Raw genomic sequence first — 13,899 nt, 5'->3', positions numbered from 1 at the left:
TCGCTCCCCGATCCCCCCCCAATCACCCCCCCCCCTGTCACAAACTGACACCAAGCAGGTTTTTTTTTTTTTTTTCTGATTACTGTATTGGTGTCAGTTTGTGACAGTTACAGTGTTAGGGCAGTGAGTGTTAGGCCCCCTGTAGGTCTAGGGTACCCCCCTAACCCCCCCTAATAAAGTTTTAACCCCTTGATCACCCCCTGTCACCAGTGTCGCTAAGCGATCATTTTTCTGATCGCTGTATTAGTGTCGCTGGTGACGCTAGTTAGGGACGTAAATATTTAGGTTCGCCGTCAGCGTTTTATAGCGACAGGGACCCCCATATACTACCTAATAAATGTTTTAACCCCTTGATTGCCCCCTAGTTAACCCTTTCACCACTGATCACTGTATAACCGTTACAGGTGACGCTGGTTAGTTTGTTTATTTTTTATAGTGTCAGGGCACCCGCCGTTTATTACCGAATAAAGGTTTAGCCCCTGATCGCCCGGCGGTGATATGCGTCGCCCCAGGCAGCGTCAGATTAGCGCCAGTACCGCTAACACCCACGCACGCAGCATACGCCTCCCTTAGTGGTATAGTATCTGTACAGATCAATATCTGATCCGATCAGATCTATACTAGCGTCCCCAGCAGTTTAGGGTTCCCAAAAACGCAGTGTTAGCGGGATCAGCCCAGATACCTGCTAGCACCTGCATTTTGCCCCTCCGCCCAGCTCGGCCCAGCCCACCCAAGTGCAGTATCGATCGATCACTGTCACTTACAAAACACTAAACGCATAACTGCAGCGTTCGCAGAGTCAGGCCTGATCCCTGCGATCGCTAACAGTTTTTTTGGTAGCATTTTGGTGAAATGGCAAGCACCAGCCCCAGGCAGCGTCAGGTTAGTGCCAGTACCGCTAACACCCACGCACCGTACACCTCCCTTAGTGGTATAGTATCTGAACGCATCAATATCTGATCCGATCAGATCTATACTAGCGTCCCCAGCAGTTTAGGGTTCCCAAAAACGCAGTGTTAGCGGGATCAACCCAGATACCTGCTAGCAACTGCGTTTTACCCCTCCGCCCGGCCCAGCCCAGCCCACCCAAGTGCAGTATCGATCGATCACTGTCACTTACAAAACACTAAACGCATAACTGCAGCGTTCGCAGAGTCAGGCCTGATCCCTGCGATCGCTAACAGTTTTTTTTGGTAGCGTTTTGGTGAACTGGCAAGCACCAGCCCCAGGCAGCGTCAGGTTAGTGCCAGTAGCGCTAACACCCACGCACGCACCGTACACCTCCCTTAGTGGTATAGTATCTGAACTGATCAATATCTGATCCGATCAGATCTATACTGGCGTCCCCAGCAGTTTAGGGTTCCCAAAAACGCAGTGTCAGCGGGATCAGCCCAGATACCTGCTAGCACCTGCGTTTTGCCCCTCCGCCCGGCCCAGCCCAGCCCACCCAAGTGCAGTATCGATCGATCACTGACACTTACAAAACACTAAATGCATAACTGCAGCGTTCGCAGAGTCAGGCCTGATCCCTGCGATCGCTAACAGTTTTTTTGGTAGCGTTTTGGTGAACTGGCAAGCACCAGCGGCCTAGTACACCCCGGTCATAGTCAAACCAGCACTGCAGTAACACTTGGTGACGTGGCGAGTCCCATAAGTGCAGTTCAAGCTGGTGAGGTGGCAAGCACAAGTAGTGTCCCGCTGCCACCAAGAAGACAAACACAGGCCCGTCATGCCCATAGTGCCCTTCCTGCTGCATTCGCCAATCCTAATTGGGAACCCACCACTTCTGCAGCGCCCGTACTTCCCCCATTCACATCCCCAACCAAATGCAGTCGGCTGCATGAGAGGCATTTTTATGTCCTCCCGAGTACCCCTACCCAACGAACCCCCCCAAAAAAGATGTTGTGTCTGCAGCAAGCGCGGATATAGGCGTGACACCCGCTATTATTGTCCCTCCTGTCCTGACAATCCTGGTCTTTGCATTGGTGAATGTTTTGAACGCTACCATTCACTAGTTGAGTATTAGCGTAGGGTACAGCATTGCACAGACTAGGACACACTTTCACAGGGTCTCCCAAGATGCCATCGCATTTTGAGAGACCCGAACCTGGAACCGGTTACAGTTATAAAAGTTACAGTTACAAAAAAAGTGTAAAAAAAAAAAAAAAAACACAAACAAAAATATAAAATAAAAAATAATAGTTGTCGTTTTATTGTTCTCTCTCTATTCTCTCTCTCTCTCTCTATTCTCTCTATTGTTCTGCTCTTTTTTACTGTATTCTATTCTGCAATGTTTTATTGTTATTATGTTTTATCATGTTTGCTTTTCAGGTCTGCAATTTTTTATACTTTACCGTTTACTGTGCTTTATTGTTAACCATATTTTTGTCTTCAGGTACAGCATTCACGACTTTGAGTGGTTATACCAGAAAGATGCCTGCAGATTTAGGTATCATCTTGGTATCATTCTTTTCAGCCAGCGGTCGGCTTTCATGTAAAAGCAATCCTAGCGGCTAATTAGCCTCTAGACTGCTTTTACAAGCAGTGGGAGAGAATGTCCCCCCCCCCCACCGTCTTCCGTGTTTTTCTCTGGCTCTCCTGTCTCAACAGGGAACCTGAGAATGCAGCCGGTGATTCAGCCAGCTGACCATAGAGCTGATCAGAGACCAGAGTGGCTCCAAACATCTCTATGGCCTAAGAAACCGGAAGCTACGAGCATTTTATGACTTAGATTTCGCCGGATGTAAATAGCGCCATTGGGAAATTGGGAAAGCATTTTATCATACCGATCTTGGTGTGGTCAGATGCTTTGAGGGCAGAGGAGAAATCTAGGGTCTAGTAGACCCCAATTTTTTCAAAAAAGAGTACCTGTCACTACCTATTGCTATCATAGGGGATATTTACATTCCCTGAGATAACAATAAAAATGATTAAAAAAAAAAAAAAATGAAAGGAACAGTTTTAAAATAAGATAAAAAAGCAAAAAAATAATAAAGAAAAAAAAAAAAAAAAAAAAGAAGCACCCCTGTCCCCCCTGCTCTCGCGCTAAGGCGAACGCAAGCGTCGGTCTGGCGTCAAATGTAAACAGCAATTGCACCATGCATGTGAGGTATCACCGCGACGGTCAGATCGAGGGCAGTAATTTTAGCAGTAGACCTCCTCTGTAAATCTAAAGTGGTAACCTGTAAAGGCTTTTAAAGGCTTTTAAAAATGTATTTATTTTGTTGTCACTGCACGTTTGTGCGCAATTGTAAAGCATGTCATGTTTGGTATCCATGTACTCGGCCTAAGATCATCTTTTTTATTTCATCAAACATTTGGGCAATATAGTGTGTTTTAGTGCATTAAAATGTAAAAAAGTGTGTTTTTTCCCCAAAAAATGCATTTGAAAAATCGCTGCGCAAATACTGTGTGAAAAAAAAAAATTAAACACCCACCATTTTAATCTGTAGGGCATTTGCTTTAAAAAAATATATAATGTGTGGGGGTTCAAAGTAATTTTCTTGCAAAAAAAAATAATTTTTTCATGTAATCAAAAAGTGTCAGAAAGGGCTTTGTCTTCAAGTGGTTAGAAGAGTGGGTGATGTGTGACATAAGCTTCTAAATGTTGTGCATAAAATGCCAGGACAGTTCAAACCCCCCCAAATGACCCCATTTTGGAAAGTAGACACCCCAAGCTATTTGCTGAGAGGCATGTCGAGTCCATGGAATATTTTATATTGTGACACAAGTTGCGGGAAAGAGACAAATTATTTTTTTTTTTTTTTTTTTTTTGCACAAAGTTGTCACTAAATTATATATTGCTCAAACATGCCATGGGAATATGTGAAATTACACCCCAAAATACATTCTGTTGCTTCTCCTGAGTACGGGGATACCACATGTGTGAGACTTTTTGGGAGCCTAGCCACGTATGGGACCCCGAAAACCAAGCACCGCCTTCAGGCTTTCTAAGGGCGTAAATTTTTGATTTCACTCTTCACTGCCTATCACAGTCTCGGAGGCCATGGAATGCCCAGGTGGCACAAACCCCCCCCAAATGACCCCATTTTGGAAAGTAGACACCCCAAGCTATTTGCTGAGAGGTATAGTGAGTATTTTGCAGACCTCACTTTTTGTCACAAAGTTTTGAAAATTAAAAAAAGAAAAAAAAAATTTTTTTTTTTGTCTTTCTTCATTTTCAAAAACAAATGAGAGCTGCAAAATACTCACCATGCCTCTCAGCAAATAGCTTGGGGTGTCTACTTTCCAAAATGGGGTCATTTGGGGGGGGGTTTGTGCCACCTGGGCATTCCATGGCCTCCGAAACTGTGATAGGCAGTGAAGAGTGAAATCAAAAATGTACACCCTTAGAAATCCTGAAGGCGGTGATTGGTTTTCGGGGTCCCGTACGCGGCTAGGCTCCTAAAAAGTCCCACACATGTGGTATCCCCGTACTCAAGAGAAGCAGCAGAATGTATTTTGGGGTGCAATTCCACATATGCCCATGACCTGTGTGAGCAATATATCATTTAGTGACAACTTTGTGCAAAAAAAAAAATAAATAAATAAATAAATTGTCACTTTCCCGCAACTTGTGTCAAAATATAAAATATTCCATGGACTCAACATGCCTCTCAGCAAATAGCTTGGGGTGTCTACTTTCCAAAATGGGGTCATTTGGGGGGGGGGTTGTGCCATCTGGGCATTTTATGGCCTTCAAAACTGTGATAGGTAGTGAGGAGTAAAATCAAAAATGTACGCCCTTAGAAATCCTGAAGGCAGTGATTGGTTTTCAGGGCCCCGTATGCGGCTAGGCTACCAAAAAGTCCCACACATGTGGTATCCCCATACTCAGGAGAAGCAGCTAAATGTATTTTGGGGTGCAATTCCACATATGCCCATGGCCTGTGTGAGCAATATATCATTTAGTGACAACTTTTTGTAATTTTTTTTTTTTTTTTTTTTTCATTATTCAATCACTTGGGACAAAAAAAATGAATATTCAATGGGCTCAACATGCCTCTCAGCAATTTCCTTGGGGTGTCTACTTTCCAAAATGGGGTCATTTGTGGGGGTTTTGTACTGCCCTGTCATTTTAGCACCTCAAGAAATGACATAGGCAGTCATAAATTAAAGACTGTGTAAATTCCAGAAAATGTACCCTAGTTTGTAGGCGCTATAACTTTTGCGCAAACCAATAAATATACACTTATTGACATTTTTTTTACCAAAGACATGTGGCCAAATACATTTTGGCCTAAATGTATGACTAAAATTGAGTTTATTGGATTTTTTTTAGAACAAAAAGTAGAAAATATCATTTTTTTTCAAAATTTTCGGTCTTTTTCCGTGTATATCGCAAAAAATAAAAACGGCAGAGGTGATCAAATACCATCAAAAGAAAGCTCTATTTGTGGGAAGAAAATGACGCAAATTTCGTTTGGTTACAGCATTGCATGACCGCGCAATTAGCAGTTAAAGCGACGCAGTGCCAAATTGTAAAAAGTGCTCTGGTCAGGAAGGGGGTAAATCCTTCCGGGGCTGAAGTGGTTAAAAACTATCTTTTAAAAAAAATTTTTTTGCATTGATACATGTCCCCTAGGGCAGTACCCAGTCCCCCATACCCTTTTTATGGCCAATAACTTGCATTCAAGCCTTCAAAATGGACACTTTTGATTTTTCAAGTTCTGGCCCCATAGAATTTAATAGGGTTTGCGGTTCAGGTCTGAACTTTTGCGATGTTCCAGAGTTCTGGCACGAACCGAACTGGCGGGTGTTTGGCCCAACTCTATTACATAAACAAGTGTCTAGATACAAGTACTGCCTTCTGCATTCCTTTACCTTTGTAAGTACCCTCACTATCCAGTGCCAATATGAATGCAGTGTATAGTTGGAGGGCAAAGCAATCAGCTCAATACATGTTTTTATGATGAACTGCTGTTCGGCTATAATAAAACAATGATTTATTCAAGATCAGAACTGAAGCCCACATTTAGGACATCTTCTTATGAAAATATCAATGGTCAATATAGAGCAACTCTATACATAGTGGCAAGGAATAACATAAGTCATGTAATCTCTCACTGTCTGCCATTTTGCTCTAACTGTTCTTCTCATTCCAACCAATAAGAGGTTGATTAAACTAATAGAGTTCAGGAGGCCACAAAATGTATAACACTGTTTGAGTTTAAAAGTCACTAATTCTTTGCATTCATGCATTCATTTTTTCAGCTCGTTTGGTAGTTACCTGAAAAGGCAGACGGCTGTCACTATGTTTCAGAGCAGAATCATCCAAGCCATGTACCACTTCATTAATATCATCCTCCACCGGCAAACGGAGAACAGACACTTCATTCATGATGCCTCTGCTATAAAATAGAGACCTATTAGAGCAGAGCAGCAATAGTGCACTACTAGGAAATATAACAGAATAAACAATATAGCTGTGTGCTGCCACCTGATGGTGAAAAAACTTAAATATAAATTTGCTGCTGCTATCACCTATGTGTTCCCACAAAAAAACAAAATCAAGTAATAAAATGTGATAGCGCTGCTAAAAATCCAAATAAATAAACTAAATCAACATACAAATAACAATAAAATTCATGACATAAATATGAAAAATCTTCTTATAAAGGTGCAAAAAAGGACTTTGCTAATCCAACATGCTTCACTGAGACTCCACACCACTCTATAAAGTGCTCCCGTCACCAAGTGCAATGCACGCTCACCTCATTGTTAGACCCTGCAAGGGATCAAACACACCTTCCAGATGAAGCCACGAGGTTGGTGGCGTAACTAGTAGAGGTGGAGCCTGGTAGTGGAATCCCTTTGCTATAAGTGAGATCTAAATGGAATTTATGTATATGCTATAATTATTTTAATAAATGTGAGTGTACCTTAAGCTGGGGTGGTGAGGTTCTGGCAATTTAACACCTTGGGTACTGCACTATTAGAGGCACTTTTGTTTTTTATGTCACTTTGGAACTGCCGGAGAGTAATATGGAACCATTTTTGAAGTAGCCATATTGGAAGGATACTGCACTTTGTGCAGATCATGTCTGACTCTCAAAGGACATACCAGGAATCACTGATGACCGTTGTGGAGCCATTCTTAAAGGAGAATTGCACTGTGTGCAAGGTATGTTTGACCCCTTGCAGGGTCTAAAAAGGAGGTGAGCGTGCACTGCACTTGGTGACAGGAGCACTTTATAGAGTGGTGTGGAGTCTCAGTGAAGCATGTTGGATTAGTAAAGTCCTTTTTTGCACCTTTATAAGAAGATTTTTCACATATATGTCACAAATGGACTCCAATTGAACGTTGTGCACTTCATGAATTTTATTGTTATTTGTATGTTGATTTAGTTTATTTATTTGGATTATTAGCAGCGCTATCACATTTTATTACTTAATAGTGCACTAGGATATGTGTATATTATGTGTATAATGTCGCTAATGTTAGACTGACAGCATATTCCAAAGCCTACTCTCTCTCATGACTGGAAACTAAAAAACTAAAATAATGAAAACTATTCATGCTAGCTGTATTTAAATATACATGTATTTTTAATGAATACATAACTGGATTAAAATAAGTGACTTTTCTATATGGATGGGGTTTAACTTGCAAGTTCAGTAGATGAACCTTAAAACCCATTTAATGTATCCATTTTCCGGCAAAAAAAGTCTTACTTTTATATTAACTTACATCCTTACAGCTCTATATTTCATTTTGGACACAACTTCACGGCAAGCCTGTACTGGTGAAGTATTCAGGCTGTCATTGCAAATTTCCCACTATTCAATCCAATGGCTACTTTTTGAGTTACTGTCCTGGAACAAGTATGCCAAACATTTGCACTGACTTTGATGCCGTGTATAAGTTGGTGTTGGAGAAAGGAAGGAACATTCTGATTGTTTTCTTGGTAGTTCTAGCAAACATATTGAACATACACAGATCAGCCATGACACTATAACTAACGACAAGTAAAGGGAATAACATTGATTATCTCATTACAAAAGCATCTGAAAGTGTATGAGATACTTTCGGCAGCAAGTGAACATGTTGTCCCTGAAGTTGAAGTGTTGAAAGCAGAAAATCATGGGAAAGCATAAGGATTTGAGCAACTTTGACAAGGGCCAAATGGTAATGGCTAGACGACTGGGTCAGAGCATCTCCAAAACTGCAGCTCATGTGGGATGTTCCTGGTCTGCAGTGGTCAGGACCTACTAAAAGCCTAGGAAAGAAAGCCAGTAAACCAGTTACAGGATGACAGGGTCATGGGCAGCCAAGGCTCAGTAATACGTGTGAGGCCCATGTAGATCCAGCTCAAATTGCTGAAAACGTTAATGCTGGTTCCAATAGAAAGGTGTCAGAAAACACAGTGCATTGCAGTTTGTTGGGTATGGGGCTGTATATCCACAGAACGGTCAGGGTGCCCATGCTGACCAGTGTCCACAGCCAAAAGTGCCTATAATGGGCATGTGGGCATCAGAACTGGGCCACAGAGCAATGGAAGAAGCTAGTCTAGTGTGATGAATACAAAAATACAGTGTCTCACAAAAAGTGAGTACACCCCTCACATTTTTGCAAATATTTTATTATATCTTTTCATTTGACAACACCGAAGAAATTACACTTTGCTACAATGTAAAGTAGCGAGTGTACAGCTTGTGTAACAGTGTACATTTGCTGTCCCCTCAAAATAACTCAAAACACAGCCATTAATGTGTAAACCACTGGCAACAAAAGTGAGTAGACCCCTAAGTGAAAATGTCCAAATTGGGCCCAAAGTGTCAATATTTTGTGTGGCCACCATTATTTTCCAGCACTGCCTTAACCCTCTTGGGCATGGAGTACACTAGAGCTTCACAGGTTGCCACTGGAGTCCTCTTCCACTCCTCCAGGATGACATCACGGAGCTGGTGGATGTTAGAGACCTTGCGCTCCTCCACCTTCCATTTGAGGATGCCCCACAGATGCTCAATAGGGTTTAGGTCTGGAGACATTCTTGACCAGTCCATCACCTTTACCCTCAACTTCTTTAGCAAGGAAGTGGTTGTCTTAGAGGTATGTTTGGGGTCGTTATCATGTTGGAATACTGCCTTGTGGCCCAGTCTCCAAAGGGAGGGGATCATACTCTGCTTCAGTATGTCACAGTACATGTTGGCATTCATGGTTCCCTCAATGAACTGTAGCTCCCTAGTGCCGGCAGCACTCATACAGCCCCAGTCCATGATACTCTCACCACAATGCTTGACTGTAGGCAAGACACACTTATCTTTGTACTCCCCACCTGGTTCCTGCCACACACGCTTGACACCATCTGAACCAAATATGTTTATCTTGGTCTCATGAGACCACAGGACATGGTTCCAGTAACCCATGTCCTTAGTCTGCTTGTCTTCAGCAAACCATTTGCAGGCTTTCTTGTGCATCATCTTTAGAAGAGGCTTCCTTCTGGGACAACAGCCATGCAGACCAATTTGAGTGTGCATCAGTGTGCAGTGTGCATCGTATGGTCTGAGCACTGAAAGGCTGACCCCCCCACCCCTTCAACCTCTGCAGCAATTCTGGCAGCACTCATACGTCTATTTCCCAAAGACAACCACTGGATATGATGCTGAGCACGTGCACTCAATCTCTTGGGTCGACCCTGATGAGGCCTGTTCTGAGTGGAACCTGTCCTGTTAAACCGCTGTATGGTCTTGGCCACTGTGCTGCAGCTCAGTTTCAGGGTTTTGGCAATCTTTTTATAACTTAGGCCAAATTTATGTAGAGCAACAATTATTTTTTTCAGATCCTCAGAGAGTTCTTTGCCATGAGGTGCCATGTTGAACTTCCAGTGACCAGTATGAGAGAGTGAGAGTGATAACACCAAAATTAACACACCTGCTACACATTCACACCTGAGATCTTGTAACACTCACGAGTCACATAACACCGGGGAGGGAAAATGGCTAATTGGACCCAGTTTGGACATTTTCACTTAGGGGTGTACTCACTTTTGTTGCCAGCGGTTTAGACATTAATGGCTGTGTGTTGAGTTATTTTGAAGGGTACGCAAATTTACACTGTTATACAAGCTGTACACTCACTACTTTACATCGTAGCAATGTGTCATTTCTTCAGTGTTGTCACATGAAAAGATATGATAAAATATTTACAAAAATGTGAGGGTGTACTTACTTTTGTGAGATACTGTAGCTTGAGAAACACAACAATGAGTTTGGGATGTAGACTTTGGCTCTGAATTCACCAGATCTCAATCCAATTGAGCATGTGCTGGAAAAACAAGTCTGATCCACAGAGCCTCCCCTCACAACTTACAGGACTTAAAGGATCTACTACTGATGGCTTGGTGCCAGATACCACAGCATACCTTTAGAGGTCTAGTGGAGTGAGTGACTTGAAGGGTTATGGTGGGTGGTGATAATGTTATGGCTAATTGGTGTATTCAAGCATTGCTAATTTTTTTTTACTATAGCTGTAAAATATTACTGGGTCTCCAAAAGTGTTTGAGGCTTGAACTGAGTCTTTGGTCTTTAGCAACAAACCCCTTTTTAGGTTTGTGGCAAAGCCCAATGCACACAAGCTCCAAGCATACGTCCCCAAATCCCGTCAAGCAATTCTAAGGCATCAAAGCTGAAATATTGTGCTAAAGTGAAGAGTTCAGTCATTCTTTGTTTAGAAAACTGTTGATTTCGTTTAGCCATGAAGTGTCCTGCATTAGTCCAGGTGCTTGCATAATACTAGGTATATGAAGCCTATTTAGGCAGGTTGACTATAAATGGAATGGGATGCGGGTTGGGTTGTGTTACAAAACCATTGCAATTCAGGTCAGGGAGGCCTAGTACTAATATGTGCTGGTTAGTCAGTGATGCAAAGCGTAGTTGCTGGTGAATTATGCTTCCAATGCATCCCTTGTGCTGGGTTTTGTGACTGCCTCATGGTACAGTCCTTCCATATGTAGGTTTTAGTTGCAAGCACAGACTTGTCTGGTTAGGTTGGGTGGTGTGCACTGCAAGTTCAGTTAGGTCTGTGGGGCATGGGTTGAGTGCTGGTCTCCAGAACTAGACTCATGAATGTTAATAAGTGTCTACTATATCTATCAGGATTAACTCTCTTCCAAATATCTCCCCTGACATGGTGTACAATCAATCAAAAACCAATGTGTTATATTTAAAATAAAAAATAAGTGTTGGGTGAACTCATCACCAGCCAATAGGTTGCTAAGGGACATCAGTGACTATTTAAGAAAACACTTTTTTATAAATTAGGCCTTTACAATAACGAATATATAGTTTAAAGGCAAGAACACTATATTACTATTACTAGCTCATAGTAAACCCTTTCTCTAAAACATCATTCTTTCTATTGGAGGACTTCATGGAGATTATTACACATATGCTTAAAAGAGTAAACAATGTGAGAATAGCCAAATAAATAGTTATATCTCAGTAAAAATATACTTTTAAATAAATTAATAGAAAAAAAAATGCCCACAAAAGGAGGTAGGACCCAAAGTTATATGATTTAACATCTAAGGTGTTCCTGTGAAAATAAATTAATCCTTTGACATGACCTATACAATAACATGATTGTAAATGTTCATTGCATTCCAGCAAAGCCACAAGCAATATCATGTCCTAATGTATAGGACACCTTATTTCCTGTTTAATAAAGTACTTGAAGTAGTCACCTCAGGTCAGATTTACGAAAACTGGAACGTTTGTGCATAATAAGCTTGAACAACCCAAGGCCACCTGTCAGCTTTCTACAATAATTCAGACATCAACGTTTATGTTCTTAATGGTTGCAATCTTTTAGTTTCCATTAAGTCTGATCATTTTGCCCATTTGTAAGTGCATAGCTGCATACATTTCGTAGTTAGAGTTTCCTTATGATTAAACTACACATTGATGCAATCTGATAGAATCACATTAGTACAGAACAGTGTATTAATCATTTTAAATCAGTAGTTATGCATACTTCTATAGTCAGTACATTCCTCACACATTAGCACAGAGATATTAGCTATAAGATGCAGGCCTAGTACAACATTACATTCTAAAGTTTACATAAACACTATGCAATATGATATGCAAAAATTATATCAGTAAAGCATCAGTGATATTACTCTATTAGAAGTAAATATTTGTCATTTTTCCTACCTCTCATCGGTTGTATAGTCTCATGCTGGAAGCTAGATCTCTCTCCAGCTGCTAGCAATCTTAAGACGGTTCTGTCCTTGGAACCAGCTAATCCTCATTTTCCCATCATCCCTGCTATGTCACTCACTACTGTGTCATCCTAGTTTCAACAGCCAATAACACACCCATGTAATTATCCATTCAGAACAAAATATATACATTGTTATATTTTACAATCTAGTACAAACAACACTAACACATATAGCTTTTTATGTGTAACTATTAAAGCAGAAATAAAGTGTATCTGAGCACCACAAACCGAAAATGCTGTTTAATTCATTTTTAATATTTAAAGCAAACTCATCGATCCATCCATGTTTCCACGCTATTTTTTTGAGAAATCACTTTGAAAAACACCTCCTAGAATTTCTAGTTGCAGCCATAGGTGTGCGCAGCCTATTGCATTAGGGTGTGCACCCCAAAGCTCAAACACATATACGCATGTATGTATATATGTATGTATGTGTATATGTATATTACACACACACACACTCTTATGGCAGAGCCGATGCCGTAAAAGAGAGGTATCGTAGCACTTTATTAATGGCAGAACTGGTCAGAGGGAGATATTTCCCATCTCCCCGCCGGCACACAGAGTGATAATGCTAATGCGCTTGGGGTGATTAGGGTGTGCCCAGGCACACTTGGCACACCCCCTGCGCAGGCCTATGGTTGCAGCCATCTTGAGTAAGAGCAGATGTATCGAGTAGCATCTACTTCCTGGAATCCATCTGTGCTTAGCTCAGATATGCAGGTAGGAGGGTGTGCTTAAATGAGAATGCCCCTCCTCTCCTCCTCCAGATGAAAGAACAAAATGCCCATGAACACTCCTGGAATGTACATTGTATGACATGATTTTTGCCTAGGCCAGAAACAGGAATCAATTGAAGAAATGAAAAAAAAAAGAAAAGGTTTGAAACAAGTCAAGAAGTCATCTTCCTATCTATTTACTAATGCTAGCAACATAAGGATTAAAAATAGTTGATGTTGGGGGCGTGTCCAGATGTGAAGCAAGGCAGATGTGCAGTAGCTGAGCTCCGCTTCTACCTAATCCTTTTCGTTATCCTGCCATCGCGGTCCGCGCATCCAACCTCATATACGGGTGTCTGAAAGGTGCCTCTCTGGTTTTCCGTTACTCCTGACCTCCTAGATGGCTCCAGGGAAGAGAAAATACGGCAAATACACAGCGCCCCAGGCCCGGTCTCCCCCGTCGGCGGCTATCTTGACCACACGCTCTGCCCCCTCCTCCTCATCCTGTGTAACAACGAGCATTTAGACAGCTTCTACAAGCATGGGAGACGCAGAGCCTTCATCGGCGGACCTGATGGCTGCTATCACCTCACTAAAGGAGACACTTATCGCCAGGATTGACACGGTGTCCATGGAGGTCAGTTTAATCCGGCATGACATGGACAAGTTCCAGTCCCGGATGTCTGAGGTGGAATCCCGTATATCCCAGATGGAAGACACGTGCATGAGGACTCCAGGGAACTGAGAATCCTGCAAAAAACAGGTACAATCCTTACATGAAAAGACCATGGACATGGAGAACAGACTCCGTCGTAATAATCTGCGAGTGGTGGGGCTCCCTGAACGGGCCGAGGACGCCAAACCTGCTGAATTTGCGGAGGGGTTCCTGGCCCTGCTGCTAGGCCTCACGGATCTCCCACTCATGTTTGTAGTGGAGCGGGCCCATAGGATCCC

At 42.1% G+C, this 13,899-nt stretch overlaps 1 protein-coding gene across 2 annotated transcripts in view; it reads right to left on the bottom strand.

The window, feature by feature from the left end:
- LOC141127490 (protein LBH-like) overlaps window positions 1–12,297 on the bottom strand; it is a 64,322-nt gene extending 52,025 nt beyond the window's left edge. Inside the window, exons 1-2 of one of the 2 annotated variants that reach the window (XM_073614001.1) lie at window positions 12,157–12,297; window positions 6,230–6,350 (exon numbers count right to left, since the gene is read on the bottom strand). In XM_073614001.1, coding sequence (XP_073470102.1) covers window positions 6,230–6,340 — 111 coding nt within the window. In that variant the 5' untranslated portion in view covers window positions 6,341–6,350; window positions 12,157–12,297. The remainder of the gene's footprint in view (window positions 1–6,229; window positions 6,351–12,156) is intronic. The other variant, XM_073614002.1, reaches the window with a different exon arrangement.
- Window positions 12,298–13,899: the final 1,602 nt, after the last annotated feature.

The sequence above is a fragment of the Aquarana catesbeiana genome, linkage group LG02, assembly GCF_042186555.1.
Source record: "Aquarana catesbeiana isolate 2022-GZ linkage group LG02, ASM4218655v1, whole genome shotgun sequence".
Lineage (NCBI taxonomy): Eukaryota > Metazoa > Chordata > Amphibia > Anura > Ranidae > Aquarana > Aquarana catesbeiana.
Note: the sequence above shows the minus strand (reverse complement) of the source record. Positions and strands in the feature narration are given on the sequence as shown.